General features: G+C 37.8%; 1 protein-coding gene across 1 annotated transcript; it reads left to right on the forward strand.

The window, feature by feature from the left end:
* Positions 1 to 537: 537 nt before the first annotated feature.
* Positions 538 to 21714, forward strand: BRMS1L (BRMS1 like transcriptional repressor). Its single transcript, XM_059474800.1, has 10 exons — positions 538 to 722; positions 5229 to 5319; positions 8563 to 8690; positions 11334 to 11413; positions 14472 to 14568; positions 14954 to 15037; positions 16293 to 16357; positions 17667 to 17706; positions 18399 to 18525; positions 20186 to 21714. The coding sequence occupies exons 1-10, from the start codon at positions 587 to 589 to the stop codon at positions 20307 to 20309; spliced, it is 972 nt and encodes a 323-aa protein (XP_059330783.1). The 5' UTR covers positions 538 to 586; the 3' UTR covers positions 20310 to 21714.
* The last annotated feature ends 3497 nt before the right edge of the window (positions 21715 to 25211 follow it).

A 25211-nucleotide genomic window follows, 5' to 3' on the forward strand; every position in this document is an offset into this window, starting at 1 on the left:
GTTCCTGGAGCACTTCCAGGGATGAGGCATCCACAGCTTCTCTGGGCAACCTGTTCCAGTTCCTAACCACCCTCACAGTAAAGAATTTCCCCGCAATAACCACAATGACCTCTCCCTTCGGAGATCCGAGCCACAAGGGACGCCCTGCCAGGCGGGAGGGTGGTGGGGCACACGTGAGGCCCCGCGTCGTTCCTCCGCTACTGCGGCAGGGAACGGCCACGATCGAACCCCACACCGCACCGGGCCACAGCCTCGCTCGGCGTCCTGCGGGAGACGCGGGCAGGTACAAAACTCTGCTCGGCCGCGATGAAGCCTCTCTCGGCGCCGAGCAGTCCTGTGAGTGTCCCGGGACAGGAGAGGGGCAAGGAAAGCCGCCGCTACGCACCCGGCCCCTCACAGCGCCCCGCCGGCCCTCTCAGGTCGGACCACAACTCCCAGAACGCCGCGCGCGGGGTGACGCTGGACGGCGGCGGGACGCGGCCAATGGGCGGGCGCGCAGGCACCGGGCGGGGAGGAGCGGCCGGTGGCAGCGGCAGAGCGGCGGCGGGAAGGGCGGGCTCGGGGCTCCACAGCAGCGGCGGGGACGATGCCGGTCCATTCCCGGGAGAAGAAGGAGAATAATCACGATGAGATGGAGGTGGATTACGGAGAGAACGAGGGCAGCAGCTCTGAAGAGGAGGAGACCGAGAGCTCGTCCGTCTCCGAGGAGGGGGACAGCTCAGGTACCGCAGCCGCCCGCAAGGCAGCGCCGCTGAGAGGGCGCCGCGGCGGCTCCCTCAGCGCTCGGTGCTGCCCCGGGGACCCACCGGTTCCGCCCCGGCTCTGGTGGCTGTCGGTGTCCCCCCCTTCCCCTCCCCCCGTGGCCCCGCCCCGGCCCAGCCCCTGCTTCGGCTCCGCGGCTCCTCTTGGGGCCGCCGGCCAGGGCGCAGGAACGGGGCGGGGCGCATGGCAGGGAGCCCCGCCGAGCCCCGAGCCGCCGCTGCGGAGCGGGCTGGTACCCGGCCGGGGCCGGCTGGGCCGCGCTGCTCCGCTCCGTGCCGAGCCGTGGCTTGTGCCCGGCTGCGCTTGAGTGCGTCCTCGCTGAGGTCTCCGCTTAAGGGCTTGGCATATATTCATACGTGTGCGTACATGAACACGTGTGTAGGCACATAGAAGTGCGTATTTCCATGCAAGCTCATGAATTTCAACTAGGTGTTTTAAGACCTGTGTTTGGAGGGATATTGGAAACCCTGTCAATACCACTGGCCTCTTTTGCAAATCGCTTCAGCCTCTGCTCAGTTAAAGGTCCCTTCTTCTTTTCATAGTGTCCATGTGGACTGTTGGTTTTGAATTACATTATTAGCTGAAATCTAGCTATAAAGGGATCACTTTTTCTACGCTTAATTTACACTGTGTTATTAAGAAGGTTATTATTATCTGTTCTAAGTTTCCTTGTGATTACTACTTTCTGTCTTTGATCTTAAAACACGTTTCCAGGTGATAACGGATAGGAGTTTGTGGTGCCTCATTTGACTAGCAATGAGATGCAAGACAGCGGATGGAAAGGAAGTTGGACAGAGTTAGTGAATTGAGGAAAGTCCTGATGTCGATATGGACCAGGACCAGTCCTAGTCCTGACATACGGTTCTGGCAGTTTAAGTGATTTAGTGCTGAGGCCCCTATATCACCAAATTAAAACTGTAGAATATGCTGAGTTGGAAGGGACCGAGAAGGATCATTAAGACCAACTCCTGACTCTGCACAGGACACCCAAGCATCATACCATGTGCCTGAAAGTCTGGGATTAGGAAGGAATAAATGTGGTTTAAGCGAATGTAGTCTGTTCATGTTTCTTTAAAACAATGCAAGAAGCTCTCCAGATAATTTTTGTTGCATTCCACAGAAGAATGCTTTTAAGGGAGTACTTAAAGTGTGATGAGGACAGAAAATAACATGCTTGTCTTAGTGTCTTGACCAATATGAACATACTTCCTGTAAGCATATTGTTCCTACAGACTTAAAATGATTAGCACCTCAAGGAATAAGTCTCAATTTAAATTAGTAATGAATTTTTTGTCAAATTTGTAATTTTCTTTACTTGCATTCAGCCTTCTTTTTTTCCTGTCTTCACTAGATGCCTGAGAACACAAAAGGTGCTGTTAGAGGAAGCATGACTGGTCCTTGAGAGCTGGCACTCTTTCTATCCTGTTCATTTTTATGTGTTTAGAACAGGTGTTTTATTGACTTGGCTATAGAATAGTTTGTTAGGGATGAATTTAAAAAGCCACAAGTTATGCTCACTATCCCTGAGGAGAATTTGGCCATTTTTTGAAGTACTTTATATAGGCCACAGCTTATTAAAAAAGCTATTTTAGGTGCTGTTACATTTTAAGTGCTGTGTGCATTTTTCTATCTTTAAACCCAGTTACCCTAATTACTGTGTTAGACTGCTTGAGTATAGTAGGAAAAAACAACTGTGGTTTTGAAAGTGTTTCAGAGTACCCTAAATACTTTTTGCAGTATGAAACTGTATGGTAAATATGAAGTTTTGAGATAAGATGGACCTAATCAGCAACTGTTTTAATATGGATTTAATATCAATTGGAAAGCCATGAGATTTGATCTTACAGCATTTTACTTTTTCAGCAATGCATATTCCATAGTCTGAATGTTGTTTAAGGCCATGAGGAAGAAATTCTGTAAGTGGGGAATTAAATATCTTTGAGGACTCTGAAAATCTTCATAATTCTATTAATCTTATTGGAGGAAGAATACAGATGAAACAATTGAACTTGGCATGTGAATTGACATTTAGTATCAATGATAGGGAGAATGAAGACTTCTAGGCAGAAAGTCAAAGGCTTTTAGGAGTATTTGTAGCTGAGAGGAGATCAGAGAGGTGTGTGTGATTTCTTTATCTACAAGGAAGTCCGCTGTACCCTCAGATGCCAATGAATAGCAATTTCCTTGCAACACAAGTTTAAAGTGTAAGATGCAGTCCCTTCCCCCTCCAACAGTGGGTGTGCTCAACCAGGATTACAGTTCTAGTTTGCTTTGCTTTGTACTCCGTGAACAATAAAATCCATGTTAATTTAAGAAGAGTTTATGAGTGAACTCCTTCCTAAAACATACTTGGAATCGAAAGCATAGCAAAACACATTTGAAATATGTCTGAGAATAAAGGGGAAAAATTGTGGTATCCCAGTGCTTGTTCTTGTTTGGCTTCACTGGGAGGTGCCTTCACATTTTAAAGAGACTTGTAGTTTTGTAGCACAGAAGTGCTTTAGGCAACTCTGAGTAATATGATTGCCACATTCCTTAAATCTGGCCAAATTATAAATTGCTAAATAGATTTTGGCTTGGATATTGTGTCCAACACTCACATAAAACTTTGTTCTTTCATTTGATTTTCAGCCTTATTCTGGGATTATGGTTTTGCCTTACATTTGAGAACAATGTTTTTATATAAATAGTATCTCTTAACAGCCTGATATGTTCTTCCCCCACCCTCCCCATTCATTGTATCTTTAAGTTCTGACTTCAAATTTTCTTGCTCTGCTTTCCAGTTCTTCAGGTTATCCTGTGTTTTAAAACTTCCTTTTTGACTGTACTAACAGTAGTATGACAGACTGCACTAGGTTTTTATTGTGGCTCATAGTTGCCATTGTAATGCTGATTGGCATTGCTGTGCTGGCTGCTGGTTTGCATGTCCAGGCAGACAAGGTCAGTATAGTTTTTTAGTCTTAAAAGCTTGTGATGATTTCAGGAAGAAGTGCTGAGAGGTCTGAGAAGACAATCTGATTTAATGGGATCCTTCCAAGTAGCTGGTGGCCCTGAAGCTACTCCTTTCACCTCATCAGCTGCACAAATTGCCACACTGTTTTGCAGAACAATAAGAATGAAGGATGCTGCATTCTGTAGTTGGTGTAGAAAACAGCATAAAGCAGTTAAACATGTTTGTTGGAAAAATGTGAGTGACAAAGAAGCAAAAAGCTCAGGGTTGTTTGTAGCCTAAAAGAGTGATCCCTGCTGGGTTTAGGATCCTACTTTTCCTCTCTGTCAGCAGGTAGGATTTCTCTTGCCAGAGTAGCTGCTTACATAAGTAAGGGCTCCTTAGGAGAGTGCCTTCTCTGAAGCCTCTGGCCTGTTTGCACCAGTTCAGTTCCTGAGTGCATGGCCATGCCTTCTGCATGCCTGCTGTTGGTTGGTAGTGGTCAGCTATCAACTGAGGGCTAACTCCTGCAGGTACTGCTGTTATAAAGCAGTTTCACTTATCTGACTTTTGAATATAGCTTCACAAAACCTTTTTTCTTTTTTTTTTCTGGGAAGGCTGGGAAAGAGTCAAGAATTTTGTATTTTAGTTTCTGAGTTTTCTAGTCTAAGAAAGGCCAATGGAGGTAACAGCTGATGTTTAGTAATATTGGATGTCTCAATGGCAGTGTCAAAAGTTTTGGCAAAAAATTGTGTATTTATGTTGCTTTATCTTCCCTAAGTAAATTACAAAAAAGAATCAGGAATATAAATGAAAATAAAATCTGTGAAAAGAGTTTAACTACTTTTGCTGCATAAAAACATATAAAGTCACGTGTCTGCAGTGTTCTAGACTTTTCAGGTTAAGAACTGTTTAATTGGAGTGATTTTGAATGCTCAGTAAAATGAACTTCAGATGTTTTTACATTAATATTTCAACTTCAAAGAACTCTTCCAATTGGACAGGATGAAACCTGTTGCAATATTATATGTTACTTTTTCTTTTAGGAATATGAATAAAACAAGTCTTGAATTTTATATGCACCGAACTGTGCATATAACTGTGCATATTCCAGGGGTTGCTTTTGTTTGTACTAACCCAGGATACACTTGAATTTTCAGTGGTGACTTATAACAGCTCATGCTTAATGTTTTCTCTCATTTGGTGTGATACACATTGTTTAGTTTTTCTGTTTCATGCATTCTTATATATTCTTTGTATTTCAGTCATGAAATTACCCTCTTAAGGTCTTACAGTGCTGTTCTTTCCTGTTTTGAGGAAGAAGAATTGTGTTTATGGAGTTTATTCTAGAATTAGATCTAGGTTTCTTTGTAGCTTGTGTGCCAAGTGATTTCTCATATTCTGCTTTATGAGAATAATAATATGAGGGAAACCCTTCATGGTTATAATTCAGGCACCCTTCCCCCGCATTTGCTAGAAGCAAAAAGCCAGTTTATTTGGTTTATATTACATTGGTAACTTTTTTTTTAATTCTTAGAAATGGATGATGAGGACTGTGAAAGAAGAAGAATGGAATGTTTAGATGAAATGTCCAATCTTGAAAAGCAATTTACAGACCTTAAAGATCAGTAAGTATTTTAATGTTTTAAGTGCCTTGTTTGAGGATCCATTCCATGAAAGTATTGTGTGCAGCTGGTGTTTCTTGTCTTTCTTATATGTGGATGCTACTTTTGGAGAAGAGTAAGGACTGGGAATTCTGAAATTACTTGCAGGCAGTTGCTCTAGAATGTTTCTGTGTATTCATGTATTTTTTGTTTTGCAGTAAGGATGGTTTTGAAATGTTCCTGTGAAGGGCTAGTCTGGGTCTGTTACATCAAACTCCCTAGTAGAACCAAGAAACTGGGATTTTAGGGAAATTTGAGATTTTGTTTAATTATTTGTTCATTCAGTATCATTCTCATAATTTTATATATGTGGGAGAGACCTAAATGCATTGTCTTTCCTAAGTAAGGAATTAAGTTGGGTTTTTTTTTTACAGCAGTAGTTTTTATAGTTGGTACCAATCAATGTTTCTTGTGGTTACTGCAAACCAGGTATCAGTACAAGATAAAATGAAAATACTGTTGTCTCTCAGTCTGCCATAATACCTACATAAGTAGCTAGTAAAAACCCACTAAAAAGAAGAGATAAACTTAATAGCCACAGTTGTTTAAAAGCGATTGTCATTTGTATTACAGCCTGTCATTTGTATCATAGAATCATTAAGGTTGGAAAAAACCTCTAAAATAATGAAGTCCAACCATTTACCTATCAGTGCCAGGTCCACCACAAAGCCATGTCTCTAAGCACCACATGTGTGCATATTTTTGAACATTTTCAAGGATTCTACAATTTCCTTTGTCAGCCTGTTCCAATGCTTGAACACTCAGCGAAAGAAATTTTTTCTAATATCCAATCTAAGCCTCCCTGGTGCAACCATTTTCTCTAGTCCTGCCTCTTGTTACCAGGTAGCACAGGCTGACCCTCATCTTGCTGAAGACATTTTTCAGGTAGTTGTAGAGAGCAGTAAGATCTCCCTGAGCCTCCTTTCCCTCAGCTGCTGCTCACAGGACTTGTGCTCCAGACCCTTCACCAGCTTCATTGTCCTTCTCTGGACACACTCCAGCAGTGTATGTGAAGTAAAACTTGTTTTAAGTTAGGTGCATCTGTTCAAGTTTAAAATTGGTGGTATTTTGGCAACTAACTTAATAAGGTACTTGATAAGTGGAACCTTGAGAAAACCTGGTCTGTTCTTGGGCCACATGCTTTAATTGAAAACTTAGTTGTTCTTATGGTTCAGATATGCATTTATATTGTGAGATAGTTATTTCTGCTACAGAGCTGAGACATACAACTTTCTTTGCATAACAGGACACTGTGAGATCTGGAAATAATAGGGTCTGGAAGGAATTGCCCAACAAGAAATTCCTTGCTGCAGTGTCTAGAGAAGACTGTCCTGCTCTTTGGGCTGAGCATGGAAAAACCTGTGAAATACAGCCAACTGATGAGTACTGGAGCCAGTTGGTACTGATAGGTTTGGCATTTGGAAAACTGTCAGCTTTTCAAAACTGTCAGCCATCTGCTCAACAGCTTGGATGACTGAAAACAATTTGTGAAAACAGATCTGTAAGAAGTGAATATGAAAGAGGGTGGTCCTGAGAGGAAGGAAGCAAATACTTCTGGGGGCTTAAGGCTTATAAATGGTGTTTGAGAAGTGGTAGGGCTGTGGTATATGGAGGAAGGCATTGTAGAGACACGTTGGTTATTTCAGATATAGAGGTATTTGTGTGGGCTGGAAGAACAGTGATGGTGGGGATACCAGAAATGGAGCATTAGAATGATGGAAGAGGGATTATGGGGAGAAGCAGCTGTGAATAGGGAAACAATGACATTGGGAAAGTAGAAAAAGATGCATGGACAATGGGATTTTTGTCACTAACAGCAGAAATGGTGTAATGATTGGGTCTGTCCCCTCATCCATTTCAGGGAAACTGGAATTGGATGTTATGAGATAAGTAGCATTTACAGTAGTTTGGTAGCATTATTCATTTTAGAAAAATCATTGTTTGAAAGTAATGGATAAATAGTTGCAGTCCGTCAACCAGTGCATGGTACCGAGTGCTGACAGCACCCTGTCCATATCTGCTTGCTTTGATGTATCTGGTAGTGTGTAATCAAATGTTAGTGACTGACCCAGTCGGGTGCACTGTGCAGCCAGGCTTATGGTCTGGCTAAATATTTCTGCTGTAGCTCTGTGCTAACCACCATGTGCAGAGCATGCTCTTCAAGGGTTAAGCCCAGCAAACTTGGATTTGATCAGCTGCAGGCTGTGTTAGCTGACAGCTAAATCCTGGTGGCAAGGTGAACAGGCAGTTATTTCTCAGAAGTCTTGCTAGATCAGTATACATGAACTTTATTTTGTCTAATGAATTACTTAACGTGTGCACTTTAAATAAGTAAAAAGCAGCATCCTTGTCCCAAGGACATCTGTTATGTCTATGTAAGCAGGTAGCACTTGATTTGTTTGTAACACAGAGTTTGTACACATTTGCTTTAATTTTACACCTTTTGATTGTGGGGTGCAAGGTGAAAAATGAGAGCAGGAGAAGTTAGTTATATTGATGATTCTAACATGGAACTCTAACAGTTACAAGTATGTGGAGCTTTATTGAGATTGAAATGTTTGTAATTGATATTACATTAAATTTGTCAAAGTGCAGGCAGATTTATTCATTGTCTGCCAGAAAATATCTGCTTTTATGGAATGACTGAATTTCATAAAGTAAAGTAAAAATATTTTAATTACACTTCCTTTTGTCAGGAATGTATTGTGTCAGAAATTACCTCATGATATTTATAATAGTATGCAACATGTAGATTTTTACAGGAGTTTATGGTAGTGTGGGAGCAGATATGTGACATAAAATGTGAATGATGATTTCTGTCAACAAACTGACTTTCTCTGTCATGACATAACCTAGTTTGTTCTTATGCATTGTATTACCTTTTCTTCTCCTCTGCCATGTTGATTCATGTCCTGTTATTAACACATGTGCAATTTTTTTTCTTCCTTAGAGATGGAGATACATTTAATTTTATCCTTTCTGCACTTCTCATTGTTTGCATTTGCTTTTTAGAAAGGCTTGGTAGACACGGATACTGTTGTTGAAAAAGAAAATATGTACTGGAAAATTCAAACACTAGCAAATCCTCATTTTGTTTAAGTGTTCCTTAGCATTAACAAAGGGATGACAAATACTTATTTTAGAAATATTTCTTCTAACTTGTTTTATTTTAAATAAAATACATATTTTTGTTTCTATTACTTTAAGACTTTACAAAGAAAGATTAAGCCAAGTGGATGCAAAGCTACAAGAGGTCATAGCTGGAAAAGCACCTGAATATTTAGAACCATTGGCAGCATTACAAGAAAATATGCAAATCCGAACCAAGGTGGCAGGTAAGCATGTAAAATGAGTATTGCTGTTTCAAAGTATAAACTTGTTATGCATTTTAAGGTTAACCTTCTGTTTTCTTTAGAATTGTTGAAGGAGTGTGTTTTAAAGTTAGAAATATTGTAGAATAATTTTAAATATGAAGTAATTTTTAAATCAAAATTAATATGTAGTTTACCTCCGTGCATAAGTTGCCTGATAACATCCCACTAAAAAGATGGGTTTTTAAATGTTTCACTTAATAGCTGCCTGTCGTTGTGTAGTAAGAACAAGATTACTGAGTAAAAGCTAAGATTTTTTTTAGTCAGGAGGTTTGGGATCAAGTCTACACAATAGTCACTCTTGAAGAGATATGTAGGTACTATGTCATGAAATGTTTGCTATCTAATGTGATGATATTTTTTCCTGCTCTTCTAGTCTGTGTCTCTTCTCCTCTGTTTCTATCCTTCTGTTCTGTCTAGGGAAAGAGGAAAAGCCTCTTGTCCTTGGTGCTTTTCTCTAAACTGAATTTTAGTTATTAAAACTAAGGTTTATACAGGTTTTTGTGCTCATAGAAGAAGGGAAGAACGTTTATCTGCTTGTATACAACCATATATTCATATGAAATGGTAATATAATAGGAAGACAAAGTTCTGTACTTCCCTATTGTAAATTTGTTTCATGTTACAGCTTGAGTCCATTAGGAGGATTCAGTGTCTAAGGCTTACATAACACAGGTTATCAGAGAGCCAAAAGACAGACACCCGTGATCTGTAGGCAGAGAAGCAGTGTCTTTTCTAAGAAATTTAGCAGAAACATGGTGCAGGCTAACTGGAAAGTGGCAGGCCACCTTATACTTTTCATAATACCCAGTATGTCTTCATTGGTACTTCTGACTTTGAGAATTTGAAATCTATTGATCTGTTGCATTTCTGTCACTCCAGGTCTTATCTGTAATGCTTTTTCTCAGCTGCTGACCCAGCCTTATTGGGTTTTAAGTTCTTAGCCCAAATCTACGTGACTAGTCCTAAGCAGCCCACTTAGGCTTTGCAGGAGGATCTCAGTTAAACTTGCCAAAGGTTTGATATAAAAGCAATCTTAATCCAGGCTTTTAATTATCAGTTTTAAATGTGGGTGTCCATCAGTGCTTTCATGTAGGTGGGTAATGGGATATTACACATTCTCTTGAATGGTCTTCAGCACCATTGAAGAGCCATGTTTCAATGTAAAAAAGCCCAGCTTAAAAACAACAGTTTCCTTGAAGCTGAAAATAGAAAATCGGAGGTTTTTGTTTCCATTTGTCCCCAGCTGAATGACCTTCATAAAATTATTCCAGAGAAAGCAAGAGACTGCAGAACTGGCTTATGTGCTCCTGCTGTTTGAGAGCCTTTACAGAAGTGGGTAATAGCAGGACTTGAGTTCCACCAAGTAACCCATAAGGACCTATGGTTGCCTAGGAAAGGGGAGGAAGTGGTGACAAAACCCCTAAACTAAACTATATTTAGCTAAACTTGGGATATAATTGCATCTGTGTTAGAAAAGAAACTTGTGTTCCTTGGCTCTCTAAGGCACTATTCACACAAAATGTGGATCTTGATTATTATAGCAAGTCAGAAAAGCAACTGTTTGTTCTAGGATGGTTCATACCTATATTTTTCAATTTCAGGCAAATAAATATGTGACCTAAATATACCAGTCAGCCGTAAATATTAAGAAAATAAAAGCCAGCATAACATAGCAATGTAAAAAAAGAACATTTTGAATTCTGGAATAGCTTCACTGTGGAAAGGTGATTGATGCAATACTTGGTGGTTTGTTTTTCAGAGAGATTGCTGCTAGTAGTTCTGTTCCCCTAGTAGTGTTCATTTATAGTAAGTTGAACTATAAGGGAAGTTGGTTTTGGAAGTTCTTTAGTTGCAGATCACCACCACTGTGTGCAAACTGAACTCCTCAAGTTTCTAATCTGAAGGAATATAAGTGTTTTCTGTTGAATGCATTGAATATATTAAATCAAATTCTGTAGATGCTTGCCTGATATTACATTTCAGGTACCTCTAAGGTTTTTTTCAGCTGGCTTAGTGGACACATTTCCAGAAAGATCTAAAAATGCTCCTAATGCTTCAAAGTGGTACCCTTAATCACAAGATGACTGTTTTTAAGAATGGAACAGTGTTGTTAATTATTGTAATGTAATAAGGTCATGCATTACAAAGTCAGTCTTACTCCAAATATTAATTTGTAAAACTTTTTTCTTTCAATCAGTTTTCTAGCTGTTTTACAACCCCAAAACCTTATTTTAAACTCTAATTAGAAAAGAGAAGACGCCATTCAGTACTTAAGTTTGAAAACTGATAATATTCAGGATAATCTGATCAGAAATATGAAATTGGTGTATTTTCTAAAGTTAGTGTGACCACTGGTGTTATTTATTGACTGACAGGAGAAGGAATTAAAATAGCATTTAGTTTTTCTCAGATCTTCAGAATTAAGGATTTACTTGTTCTTATTTTTATTCTTATAAGCAGCCAGCCACTCTTAAGTGCCTAATGTAATACATCTGTATTTTTACTGTGTGCATATGTTGGGACCTGCAAGCAGTCTTAAAATAGAATTCTGAAGTCAGATATTTGCTAAAGAAAGTAATATTGCTGTAATTTGTCTGATTACAGGTATCTATAGAGAGCTTTGTCTGGAATCTGTGAAGAACAAATATGAGTGTGAAATTCAAGCCTCTCGACAGCACTGTGAGGTTGTGCCAGCTGTTTCACATTGATAGCTAATCTCATCTAACTTTACTGTCTGTCATGCTTTTCAGGTTCAGTGCATGTTTTTATTATTGCTGTTTGCTATTTGAATGCAACTGCTGTGTAATATTTAAGTCCATGCAAGAAGTTACTCAAAGCATCTGAAAATTAGAATCATAGAATGTGCTGGTTTAGAAGGGACCCATCAAGATCGTCTAGTCCAATTCCTGGCCCTGTGCAGGACACTGAAGAATTAAGTCATGTGCCTAGGAGTGTTGTCCAAACACTTCAGACAAGCTGGGTTCACTTTTCTGGGGAGCCTTTTCTAGTGCTCAGCCAGCCTCTGGGTGAAGAACCTTTTCCTGATACTCAGCCTAAATCTTCCCTGGCTCAGCTTCATGCCTTTTCCTCAAATCCTGTCCCTGGTCATGAGAGTATAGAGATTGGTACCCGCCCTTCTGCTTCCCCTTGTGGGGATATTAAAGACCCAGATGAGGTCTCCCTTCAGTCTCCTCCAGGCTGAATAGACCAAGTGACCTCAGCTGCTCCTCATATGGTTTCCCCTCCAGAGCCTTCAGCATCCTCCTGGCCCTCCTCTGGACGCTCTCTAGTAGTTTAATAGCTTTCTGATACTGTGGTGCTCAGAACTGCCCCCAGCCCTGGAGGTGAGGCTGCCCCAGTGCAGAGCAGAGCAGGACAATCCCTCCCTTGCCTGGCTGCTGATGCTGTGCCTGATGCACCCAGGGCAGGGCTGGCCCTCCTGGCTGCCAGGGCACTGCTGGCTCAGGTTCAGCTTTCTGTCAACCAGAGCCCCCAGATCCCTTTCTATGGTGCTGTTCTCCAGCCTCTCATTCCCCAGTCTGTCTGTACATCCAGGATTACCCTGTCCCAGATGCAGAATCCAGCACTTGTTCTTTTTTAACTTCATTTGGTTGGCAATTGCCCAGCTTTCTAATTTGTCAAGGTCGCTCTGCAGGGCCCCTCTGCCCTTGAGGGAGTCAGTAGCCCCTCCCAGTTTAGTGTTGCTGGCAAACTTACTTAGTATTTTTTCAAGACCCATGTCTGAGTTGTTAATGAGGATGTTGAAGGGCTTTTTATTAGTTTGGCTTTGCATATATATATAAATATATATATATATATATATACAGTGCTAAGTCTTCTTATTTTTTCATTATCAAGTTCTTATTAATAGATTCCCACATGATTTTTACATTTTTTATAAAAAGATTACCAGGAAAGTAACTAAAATATCTGACATAATTTTAGTAAAAAATGCCTTACATTTAATAACAAAACGAAAGCAGTCTTTTTGAAAAGCATTAGAAAGCTACTGATATAGCTGTAATTTCAAAAGCAGTTACAAGAAAAATACATTTCTCTCCTTGAACATAAAGGTTCCTGTTCATGTGTCTAAATACTGGATACTGTAGTACAAACACTCAATACATGTATGTCCAATGCTGTACATAGCTGCTTAGATCCTTTTCATCATAGTACTCCTGAGTCCCCTTACAATTACTTAAAGATGTGTTCTTCTGAGTGGTTCACTATATTCCATAATTCCTAATACCTACTATAGCAATAAAGCAAGAGTATGCATGTGTACTTTAGAAAAGTTTTCCATTTTCTTGATGCCTTGGGAAGGCATTAAACGTTATGAAAGATGACTCATTACTGGCTGGCCTTACTCCTGTGAATACTCCTGAGGCTGGACAGAATCCTGTAAGACTTGCAAGGTCTCTTATCCGTGATGAAATGATTTGCCTTGGGTGTGTATTATTCCTGTTTGAGGTGGTCTTTGTCCCTTGTTTTGCTGTTATGTGAAACACTCAGAATTCACCATCCAGTACAAGTCTCTTGGGAGGAAAAGCTCTATTAAGTCAGAAATGCTGCTTGTAGAATTACTGTTGCTCTGGAATATAACCATTCAGCAAGAATGCCTCTGATGCCTGTAATAGCTTTCACACCTTATTTGTTACCAGCTACCTGAAGAAGAACACATGTCTAAACACAGGCACTATTTAATTTTAAAATGGTCTCAGAGCAGGTAACACTCAATTGTCACTTCAGATAAATGTAAAGAGGCTTCTGCCTTTTAAATTCACCTGGGAAATGTTTTTTATAAAGCCTTCACATATTTTTCATGTGAATTTGAATACTCTGTAACTTGAGGGAATGGTAAGCGTGACAGTCATTTAGTGCAATAGGGTTCTTTGTCCATTCCTTGACTGATTTCCTTCACTCTACAGACTAGCTTGAACACAGGTAAAGGGAAGCTTGCCATGCTGTGGGCAAGAGCAGCTGAGGTGCAGACTTTGCTCATTTGGCTGTAGGGAGCAGCAGCTTCTGACGGAGACATGGTAGCAGATAACTGGGTGCATTGTCTTGAGCTGCTCACACTATTTTTTGAGTCAGTCCAAGCTCTGTTTTCCAGAGTTGTTAAAGACATTGCTCACTGAAAGTGAATGTTGAAATTGAACAATTGGCTGTGTTTTCTACTCATAGTTTTGGAAATGTGCAAGCTTGTGAAAGAGCAGTAAGGTTATTTCCTTAAGGCTTGGAACTCAGCTTAATTCAAAGTTATACTTTTAGAGAATTTAGTGGGTTTTCATGCTAAAGACTAACTGATCTGTAAGATACTGTGCAATGTAGTGTAGGAGATAGCTTTATAAAAGGCTTTCCATGAAAACATTAGCTTTTGGGATTTGTAATGGAAGGTGGCTTAGAGCCTACTACTTTAGTTACCCATTGTAAAACTTTTCTATGCACAAAAACACTATGTCAAAATGCAAAGAGTTATTCTGGAAAGATAGCTGCATGATTTTAATTACTCTTGGTACCAGTAGTTGATAAATATGTAATTATATTTTCACTTGTGCTAAGCAAGTGTGCTGTCTTTAAAGAGCTAGGATCTCATGCTAAGAAAGTGGATAGAGGGAGATGTCATATGCTTTGTGGCTTCTGAAAAAGCTTTTCTTATGCTGCTTCCACTGATGCCTTAAATTGTCAGTATTTAGATCATTGAACTCACTAATGTAAAAATCTGTAACCTTGCTTTTCTAGAGTGAGAAGCTTCTCTTGTATGATACTGTACAAAGTGAACTAGAAGAGAAGATTAGAAGACTTGAAGAAGACAGACATAGCATTGACATTACCTCAGGTGGCTGGAAATTCAGTTTGCTTTTTTATTATTTGTTTTTAATCTTCTGCTGGGTACTGATTAGTTGACTGTACACATAGTATGTCTGATGAGTTTTAGATTGTCTGGTTGAATGCTGTTCAACTGTAGACTTTGGGCCGGAGGTTGAATTTAAACTTCAGTTTTGGTTCAATAGTTGTCAGCATCCCTTGTGTGTTTTGAGAGTATTAATCTGTGTCTACAAAATCTTGTTATTCTTTGAATCTTGAATAAACACCTTTATTCTGTTCAGAAACGATATCTGATGAATTTTTTTTTTTTGTTTTGGACACTATTTTCTGCTATAAAAAGAGCTAAACCTGTAAATGTTTCTGATTCATAGCATGTTCTTATTATATCTTTTCAGAATTATGGAATGATGAGCTCCAGTCCAGGAAGAAAAGGAAGGATCCATTTAGCCCAGATAAGAAGAAACCTGTTGTTGTATCAGATATCCTTTTACTGAAATAGTTGTTCTTTCTAGTAGTGTTTGCAGTTTTATAGCTAATTTTATTACATAGGTCGTTAATATCAAGTTGAACGGATAATGCATTATCAAAACTGATTTTTGCATGGCAGACATTGTTCTTACTCAGATTAGAGAAGCCACGTTGACACATCCTCCCATCATGAAAATTGAAATTAAGATTCTCTTACCTAGCTACTAGTTTGAAATAGAAAATGTTTCTAAAAGTTGATTTTTCTAACTCTTAAAGAAAAATAGTTACAAGGCAAAAGCAGAATCGATTATATATTAGTATTAGGTATAAAATCTCAGCAATATCAGGCTGTTTATAAAGTGAAAAATCATTTCAGTTTTAAAGTAAATGAATTTGTTCTTTTTGATTGTAGTTTATAAATAGCTGTGAACTTGTCAGATAAGTGCAAAGCAAATACTAGAAATTTTACCCAGCTTTTAATTTTTAACTTTTTGCTATTTAGAGAAAAAAAACCTGAAAGTAGTTAAAAGATTCTAAAATTTCAAATGGAGTTTTAAGTTTAAGCTTGCTCTCCATTTTAGGCCATTGTTTTTTTAAACATCCATAGCATCTTTTGCTAAGCTTATTTTTCAGAGATGAAATGGGTAGAAACAAAGTAGAAAGTGAAGACTATTGTAATGGAATAGCTATACTATATGGAATTTTGTTCTGAAGTTCATTTGTTCTCATACACATTTTTACTTTGCAATTGATAGTTTAAGGAAGGGAGCTTTGCCTTTTTGCCTCCTGTTTTTTAAATATTTGATATTCAGCTATGGGGGGCTGACCATACTTTTCTCTTGAAGATACATGATGCGGAATAATGCAAAAATAATTATTTTATCTAAGCTGATACTAGTGTAGGTGCTGTTTTGCAGTGGTACATTGAAATTGCAATGAATTTTTATTGTAATTTGAATTATTGCAAATAGAATAATTTTTGAACTGTTAGGAATGGAATGATTGTGTCTCAGCTGTTTATCCTATCCTTATGTTGAACTCCAGTACCCTGAGTATCTACGTACTATTATTACCTCTTTTAATAATTCTTAAAAGTGTACTTCTAGGTTGCATAATTCAAAGATGGATGTGTTTGCACTGAGCTTTTACTTCGTGTTGGTATGCTTTTTGTGAATGATCTGCAGAACAGACCTATTAATATCTTTCTAGAAACATTAGAGTATTTTTATTCTTTCTGTTTAAAAGAGTTTTCCCTAACATTTCCACGGCCTTATATAGTTTATATGTTACAAGACCTTGATATACTTGAAGACTGGACAACAATAAGGAAGGTAAGATGAAAGGATGAATGCCAGTGCCTGTGGATTTAGTTGGGTTCATGTCTAGTGCTTTTGCTATTTAAAAATGTGTAACTGGATTTCTTACATGATCAAAACACTAAATAGATGTTTATTTCTTCAGTAGTCAGTTAATCCTTTCACTTCAAGCTGTGTTATTGCTATTTCTTCTGATTCTACCCAAATCATAAAGAGGAATCCATTAAAGGGGTGCAAGAGGGTATCTTTGAAATGGGAAGTCCATAATTTTCCATGAAAAAATGTGCTTTACTTATACTTTTTTTTTACTTACACTTTTTTAACATAAAAATGGGGAGCTGTGTTTTTCTCAGGTTATGAGACAGTCGTGGTTTAGAGGAAGAGAAATTTGTTTAGTCAATTGATACATTTGAAAAAATAAATCCAGCTTTTAATTGCATAATGCCTTTTTAATATTGTAACACTGTTAAAGGATCTTGCTGTAATGAAATGCTATCCTTGCCTTGCACCTGCAGTCAGAAAGCTTCACCTAATATCCTAGTGCATCCCAGTTTATGGAATAGCAATCCACTTAGGTGAATTCCACTGACTCAGTTGGCTGAGTCAGTTTCTATGCTGTTTTTTCCCTGTACCTCTTTCCTGAACAAGAAGTAAAATGTGACCTTTATATGAGAACTTGTCTGACTTTTCTCTTTCTGTCACATCAGAGGAACAGACACAAAATATCTTTCCCTAGAGCTTTTTTCTGTAGTTTTACATAATTTTAAACCCAGGATCTAGGCTCTCCCCCCCCCCCAAACTAGGGCTTTGTCTTTTCTGGAAATAATTTTTTAAATCCCAAAAAAAGCAAACAAATGAGCCCCCAAAATCTCTTCAGTGCTTATTTTTTTCTCAAGGTTATGTGTGGTCTGGAGTTTACATGAACTAATATTTGTGAGCTTATAACATATAAATTAAAAGATTGGGTTGTTCATATAGCATTTTGTTTTTCAGAATGAGTTAATGTAATTTTGTGTTTTCTTGACAGAATTGCATTAGAGCAATTTTGAGGATTTAATTTAGAAAAGCTTGAGTTATTGAAATAAGAACTTAATAAAGAAGGTGATTTTTTTTCACCTTCAAAATGCTTTTTTATGTAGCTACCCAGTCACCATTTAACACATTTTTATTTTGGAATTCTCATTGTATTTTTTGTGTGTAAATGCAAGTATACACTTGCATATAAAAGCAAGTACCACTGCATGTTACTGCATAACTAAAGCTGGCAGTTAAGCCAAAATGACTCTGCCTGCTGACTAACTTTAATTTTCTTTTGTGTTTCAAGGCAATGGCTACGCTGGGACCACACAGGGTAAAGCCAGAACGTAAGTAAACATGGTCTAGTTTCACAAGACAGAACTTGCTGTGTCTAATGATGCAAGCTGCATCCAGGCAGATTGTATTTGTTACAGTACTGGTACAGTGATGGAGGATGGGGTGAAGTAGCTGGAAGATGTGGCTTTTGTCTTTCTCCTCTCTCAGGTGCTGATACCTGTGACAAAGATTCTAGAAAATTATAAAAAAAAGTTCAGCCTTCTAATGGTGGTTTTACAGCAATTCATATTAGCAAGCTGTGCCAGTGTTTGCACAAGATTAAGCAGAAAGCTGAGAGCATCTGCACCTTTCAGGTGCATTTCAAAGGATTCTTAAATTGACTGCAAGCTACAACTCTGAAAAAGCAGAGCTGTGGGAAAGGAGTGGTGTTCATATTTGCATATTTGGCACTGAGGGGAGAAGTATGTTCCTGCAAAGTAAAATCACATATTTGAAGGTGGGGAGGAGAAGGGACAATAGGCACGTAGGTGATGGCTTCTATTGAAAGTGAAAATATAACTTTTAATAATCTGACTGGAAATAAAAAGGTATATTGCTTCCAATTTTCCAATTGAATTATTAAAAGACAGACTACTGTTGGAAAAAATGTCTCTTCTATGTATATAACTTGATGAAAATGTATTTAACTGCCTAACTGATTTCTGTGAAGCTAATACTAAATCACTTTTATTACTTAATTTAGCACCTGTCAAATTAGAAAAGCATCTCCACAGTGCTAGATCTGAAGAAGGAAGACTCTATTATGATGGCGAATGGTATGGACGAGGGCAGACGATATGCATTGATAAGAAAGATGAATGTCCTACAAGGTAAAGATTATTCAACTTATGCAGCTCTGTACATTCATGTTAAGCAATAACTAGGATGATGACATTGGAGAGCAAGGCCTATGTGGAAATACTGCCACCTCAATGACATTTATTAGTTCACCTTGGAAGACAGATATTGAGATGAGTGCTGACTTGTGAAAGAGGATAGTAAAGGTTGGAATTGATTGAAGGGTTGTCAAGTTAGGATCTCTCTTAACAATTTAAGCTGTTACTAGTTTCTGATAGTCTTGGAGTAATTTATTTTCTAGTATCTTTGGAGTATCTTGTTGCTTTGAGAATTTGACCCAAAAATACTTAATTATGGAAAAACACTTCATGCTGTTGAAGATAAGCTTTGTTTTCCATTGATTAGTGCTCTGAAAGAAGAGAGGAACTTTTTAATGGTATTTTCTTCTCTTAAGAAAGGTTCTGCCTTGGAACAGTCTAAATATTAGAGTGCAAATTAGGTTAAATGTTTAAGATCTATAAATGTGTTTTCTCTGCATGGATAATATTTGCAAATTCTAAAATTCAGAGTGTATTTAAAAATAAAAGGAGTGTATTTAAAATAAAAGATATATCTTACCTTTTACTGAATGGGGCAAATAAGTCTAAGCCTGATGTTACTTAAATGTGCACATGTACTCAGGAAAATTGACTTTAAATTTATAGGTCAGTAGTTTACTGTAGAACTGGCTGTTTCTTTTCTTCCTTATGTATGGTGTAGAGGAACAAATTTTGGTGATTTTGGTGTTTCTTCAGGGCTGAAACAGGAAGGTATTCTAGTAAACTACAGATTGTGTCTGAAATTAAAAAAACCTCTGGATTAATTTAGCAGAATACAGCAGTTGTACTGGGCCAAGTAAAGATCTTAGTATCCAGTGTCTGACAAAAGCTAAAAGCTGGTGCTTAACAGGGCGTCATGCGGTGAAGCTTTCCTGGGCTTTTAAGACCCCCACAATTTGTAAGACTTGAGGGAGTTGTCACATTCAGTATGCAGTAGATCTTTGTTCTAATAATTGTTTTGATCATTGGTTTTTTGCTTTCTGTTCTCCCCATCAATGTACTTGAAATGATATTTTTTTCTATGGGTATGAGGAGGGAGTTTTGTTCACTATTTATGTTAAAGGTTACTACAAGGAGCATAGAAACAGGGCTCATTTAACAGGGAATCAGTAAGTCACTTTCAGTTTATTTCTTGTGATCTTGGCATAATGAGTAAGAGTTTAATACATTTTGTGCTTTAAATCTTGGCTTCAGGTTGTCCAACTTTTTTTCAAGTACTTCATATTCAATGTAATTTCAAGGCTTTTCTTGGTTTTTTTACTATGGGTAGTTTATTGTGTTTTCTGTATGTGACTGTTGTTCTTATAAACAATTAAAGTATTTGTACCTGTTAGGGTTTTCTTGTAAGAGAATAAAATAGATGGCTGTAACATTTGCTACTTTCAATAAAGACACATGCAGTTCCCAAGGAATTATGTTAAAACTGTCCTTAGAGTGGTGCTAGTATCTTTTGGGCCTAGCATTTACAATTAATGCATATTTTCATTTACTGTGTGGAAATACAGCTGCAGTTTTGAGGTTATTTTTAGCTTATGAGCTTTCTAAATTCTTCTTGTTTTTCTTCCCCTGACCCTTCTTCCCTCATTTTCTCTAGTGCCATAATTACAACAATTAACCATGATGAAGTTTGGTTTAAAAGACCGGATGGAAGCAAGTCTAAGCTCTATATTTCTCAGCTTCAGAAAGGAAAATATTCAATAAAGCATAACCACAACTGACCGTTGTTCACCGGATGTGAAACAAGTGGTATTGCCATGCGTGATGTGCCATGGGTGAAAATTGTATTTAATAGTGTTTTGTATTCCTTATCTATTTCCAGCAGTATCTAATGTGTGTTGGTCGTGCTGTATGTAAGCTTCATATGGACGGCCTTCAGAAACCTGAGGAGGGTGAATCCTGTTAACAGATATTTTGCCTCTATATTGGGTCCAGTGCCTAAGATGTGAAGTATGCTCTTCAAGTATAATGCTTCAAAACTTAACATATTTGTAATTTAGAAAAAATTATTTTTCCATTGGTGACCAGTTGGTGTGAAAAAATTATAACCATAATTACCAGCAACTCAATTTATTTTCAGTGACTGTCATGCTTCTCTTGTGGATGTAAATTTAGCCTGCTCAGCTGTTGCTTTTGAATAGATTGTAAAATGCATAAGCATCCTTTTATCCAAAGTGTACTGATTTATTTAAATTATTGTCCTCAACAGCTTTGCTAGTACCGACTGTGTTATATTTTGTAAGGTTTACTATATTGCTTGTAATGAAACAAAGCCAATATTTTGAACTATGTTTTTGAAGAGCACTTTTCTAGTGTAGGACCCTATTCTATAGCAGACAAATCATTGGTGATGTTTTCTCTTGATTGCCAGCAAAATTTATGCATAAGGTGGACAATGTTGCTCCAACCTGTGTTATATGTAGCCCACAAAGAACGACTGGGGGGGATGGTTACATAAATGCTGTTGCATGGCCTGCACGTTTGGTCCACAGTTGTATGAAATATGATAAATCTTTGTTAGGAAAGGAAAATATTTCCCCAGAAGTCATGTATCTGGGAGATTTACACTGAGTTTTCCACCAAACACTATTTTCAAAATTTCTGTACCCCATTTCATCTCACTGTACACCAGAAGTATTTCATGCAGCTTAGGAAACTGAGTGTCTTTTCAAGTCTTGCTCTTTTAGCCACAGAGAAAAGTCCTAAATCCTTGATGTTACTGTGACGTGCTTCGAGCAACTAGAATGATAGATGGGATTGTTGAAGAATTGTTAACATTGGTTATGTGCACTTTAATCTCCACTTATGATGATTCTTCTTGGAGAAAATAAAGCATCCATTTGCTTTAAATGATCACAGCAAATAAATATTTTTATTGTAACATATAAATTAATTGTCTCTTCTAGTGCAGGGTGGTAAGTACTTCCAAATGCCAAATCAGTTTCTGCTGAGTGATGCTTTTCTACAATTGTATGACATTATAAATCAAATGTACATAAAGAATCAATTGACATGTTGGCTTTTAACAATATGGACTGTATGTATACAGTTGTTTGATAAACTTTTTGTAATTAAATATTTGCATTTTTTAACTTAGTATATAAATAAATGATCTGTGGTAGTGGACATCTTTTCTGTTGTTTTGCTCTTTGATTTTCTAGTGTTGTTGGAATTGTTGATCTACCAAATGGCAAAGGGAAATATTTTTAAATAATCAGAAGGCCTAAGGCTTTTTTTAAAAACTTTTGACTTGCACCTTTTTCTTTGGAGTTTTGAGAGTTTGTTCGTATACATTTTGGGTTTTTTTACAAACTTTTAGAAAATATTTTATGGAAGCTTTATTCTGTGACACTTATAAATCAAACATAAGCACTGCTAAGAATCTCATAAATGTTGACATGCTTGAAATCATTTGTATTTAGGCCATGCTGGGTACTCTAAATGGTTTTGTGATTCACCCCTTTCCTTTTACCTCTTTTGTTTTTTGCATCTCTCTAGCTGCAGTTGATTATTCCTATAGCTTTTTCTCTTCTACAAAGCAACACTTCCCTTCATAGAACCTTGCAGTTTGGACTGACACTTCATGAATGTGGTTTCTGAATTCAGAATAAACATAATTCATATCAACATGAGAGGTAATAATCACAGCAGTGTGAATTAGGGGTCAGACAACTGGGACCTACTCATTCCATTACTAGAAGTACAGGAAACTGAGCTGTGGCTTTCCTTTTTGACATATCACCATTTCTGTGTATGTGATGGGAGAGCTGTAAGGTTGGTTTTTGTTTATAACCGGTTAATTATTTCATGCTTAGGTGAATCATATTTGGTACAAGCTTTGTATCTTTTTAATATTTGAACAGTTAATGTTTTGCTTGATCCAACGTCAAATGTAAGAGAGATCTTCCACAGATTTTAGTCCTTTGAAGTAGAGACATTGTTAGCCTCTTGTCCAGCTGTTTTATCTTTTACACTACTGCATTAAAATTTTTCAAGCTTTGGTAGCATTGTTTTAACCTACAAATTGGATTTAGATCTGTGAAATGCCAAAAGGAATTCTGAAATATGTGAAAAATTAAGTGAAGAACAAGAGGCACCGAGTGACAAAAATAACTTTTTGTACATGTGTGGAAAAGGCTTCTCTATCAGTAGTTATGTTTCAGAGGAGATGCAGTTTGGTTTTTGCCAAACGCAGAGCAAATTGATCTGCTCATCTTTCCCACAATGAAGTATCTGATATATTTAGTTGGAATGCAGTTGATTTAACCTGACAATACTTACTGTGTAGGTATTATGTAGAGTTTAGGTGAGGTATTTCATAATAAGCAGGTCTTAAACTTTCCAAATAATTTTAATTTTGGCACTTCATCGTAGTGTGCTTGTTTTTAAACTATAAAAATGGGCTATTTATACTTTGTGAACATCTTACTCTATTTGTAAGCCAAGGCCTGTGTAAGTAGCTCACCACCCCCATCAAGTGGTAAGAGATGATGAAGTACTGAAATTTTCACTCAATTTGAAACCTATGCTGTCTTCCAACAGTAGGTTTGATTTGTTCTGTATGAGGTTTTGTTTGGTTTTGTTCTTTTTCTTTTAAGTAGAAAGAAAAAAAAGGTTTAGACTTTTATCAAAAGAGAGATGTGCTTACAGCTTTCTGTCTCCTGGAGAGATTCTTCAATTATTATATAATTCTTCAATTAATACTGGGAAAGAACAGCCTTCCCCCCTCCCTCACCCTTTGTTTAGAGGACAAGGGAGAGAGGTAAGGAGAAAGAAATTGTATATCCAATAGACTTTGCATATTAATAGCTAAAATCTTCAGGGCTTTAATCCATATGAGGCTTTGAGCAACCTGGTCTAGTGGAAGGTGTCCCTGCCCATGGCAGAGGGGATGAAACTTGGATGATCTTTAAGGTCCCTTTCGACCCAAACCTTTCTATAAACCTGGGATGAGAGACTGACAGATGACAGCCCTGTCCACACAGCCTTTTACATGTGGCAAAGTAAGCTCTGTTCTGAGGACATGTGCTCATTCCTAAGCAAGTTCTTAAATGTGCTATTCCCAAGCAGAAGCACTGGAATTTAGACCAGGTAGACAGTATATTACCTCTGGAATGGAATTTGCAGTCTATAATTGAAGCAAAAGCACAGCATGTATTCAGTAAACTTGACATTTCCTGGAAATGCCAGTTGTGATTTACAGAATTTACAGAGCTACAGAATTGACAGAACAACTACAGAAATGTAGTCGTATGGCATTATGTATGCTTTTGTTTCTCTGCATGGAGAATGGTCCTGGTGGATCAGATGTGACTTCTACCATTTAAGACTCATTACTGTTTTTTTTCTGGAAAAAGCTGGAGATTGATATTTTGAGCTGATTTATTTCAGTGTGCTGGCAGCCCTGTAGATCTCACTTCTAGAAATTTAACTTTCCCAGATGTTGCATGAAAGGTCTGAAGGCTGACAATAATCTGACAGATTCAGTAGCCCTAGTTGCCCTAGGCACTGTCTGAGACAGCATCACTTTCTGGTAGGAGAAAGTACTGTATGATATTGTAAGAATTGTTTCAGATGGTAATAGGTTCAAAAAAAGGCCTTGTAGGTAAACTTTATATGTGGTATTTGTAAGCTTCACAAGTGTCAATGTTACTCTTTCAGTTTGGTTTCTCTGTGTGAAAGAATATGAATGAAGGACTCAGGCCATTTTGGTAAGGCAGTAATGTCCAAATTTTCCTAGAATAATGAGTATTTTAGCCACAGACCTGATGTTTTTTGTAAGATTTGACTTGCTAGATTTTTTAAAAATCTGGCTTAAGTTTTAGAACATAGTAATTTATTTGAAAAATAGATGAATACAGAAAGCCCACTGTTCAAGAGGTATTTAGCAGCAGTAGAATTTGTGTCCTTTATTACAGAAGGAATATCTTCAGACATCACCACTGTCTTCACAAATAAAAGCAAGCTGGAATAGGACGACAGAAATCAAAATAATAGACATTATTTCATTAAACAGGGCAACATTAGTGGATTCTTCTTTTCCTGTAAGTAAAATATATCTGAATCAATTGGCCAGAGCTGGAGCATCAAATTTGCTTTCCTTCATCCCCCTGGAGATCCATGACGGTGAAAGCCTGCCTGCAGGTGGCAGTAAATTTATGCTGAAGCTGCTTGATGGTAGTTTCGAATTTTCTGTTTGGATCCTGTTAGGTTTTTTTTCACAGTTTCTCTTAGTTATAGCACAACTACAACTGGTTTTAATCCTAATGCATACTAATTAAGGGATATTTGGAAAGAACAGTACTCAGAGTTCTAAAGGAGGATTATCTTTTGCTACTATACTGTGAAAGAAAATCACTATGTAAAGGCTTAGGAAGGAACAGAAATGGATTAGATTCTGTCTAGTTGCCATAGAAACAAAATATGTAATTAAACAAAATGAAATACATCTCTTACACTGACGAAAGTGTTAAGGAAAGGTGGGACAATGCAATGAGTGTTTTAACCTGCAACTCCAAACCCAGAAATAAAAAAGAGGGTTCAGGTTTATTTTTCTAATACAATTTTGACTTACTGCACTTGTTGTGCTTGGTTAACTAAAACCAAAAATGTTGTGCTTCCTA

The sequence above is a fragment of the Ammospiza nelsoni genome, chromosome 6 (assembly GCF_027579445.1).
Source record: "Ammospiza nelsoni isolate bAmmNel1 chromosome 6, bAmmNel1.pri, whole genome shotgun sequence".
Taxonomy (NCBI): domain Eukaryota; kingdom Metazoa; phylum Chordata; class Aves; order Passeriformes; family Passerellidae; genus Ammospiza; species Ammospiza nelsoni.

What these genes read in the sequence shown, in the direction of transcription:
- BRMS1L (XM_059474800.1), top strand. Translation starts at nt 587, where the DNA reads ATGCCGGTCCATTCCCGGGAGAAGAAGGAGAATAATCACGATGAGATG. An exon ending in CGAGGAGGGGGACAGCTCAG is followed by an intron (nt 723 to 5,228) that starts GTACCGCAGCCG and finishes TTTAATTCTTAG; the next exon opens with AAATGGATGATGAGGACTGT. An exon ending in GAAACCTGTTGTTGTATCAG is followed by an intron (nt 15,038 to 16,292) that starts ATATCCTTTTAC and finishes TAACATTTCCAC; the next exon opens with GGCCTTATATAGTTTATATG.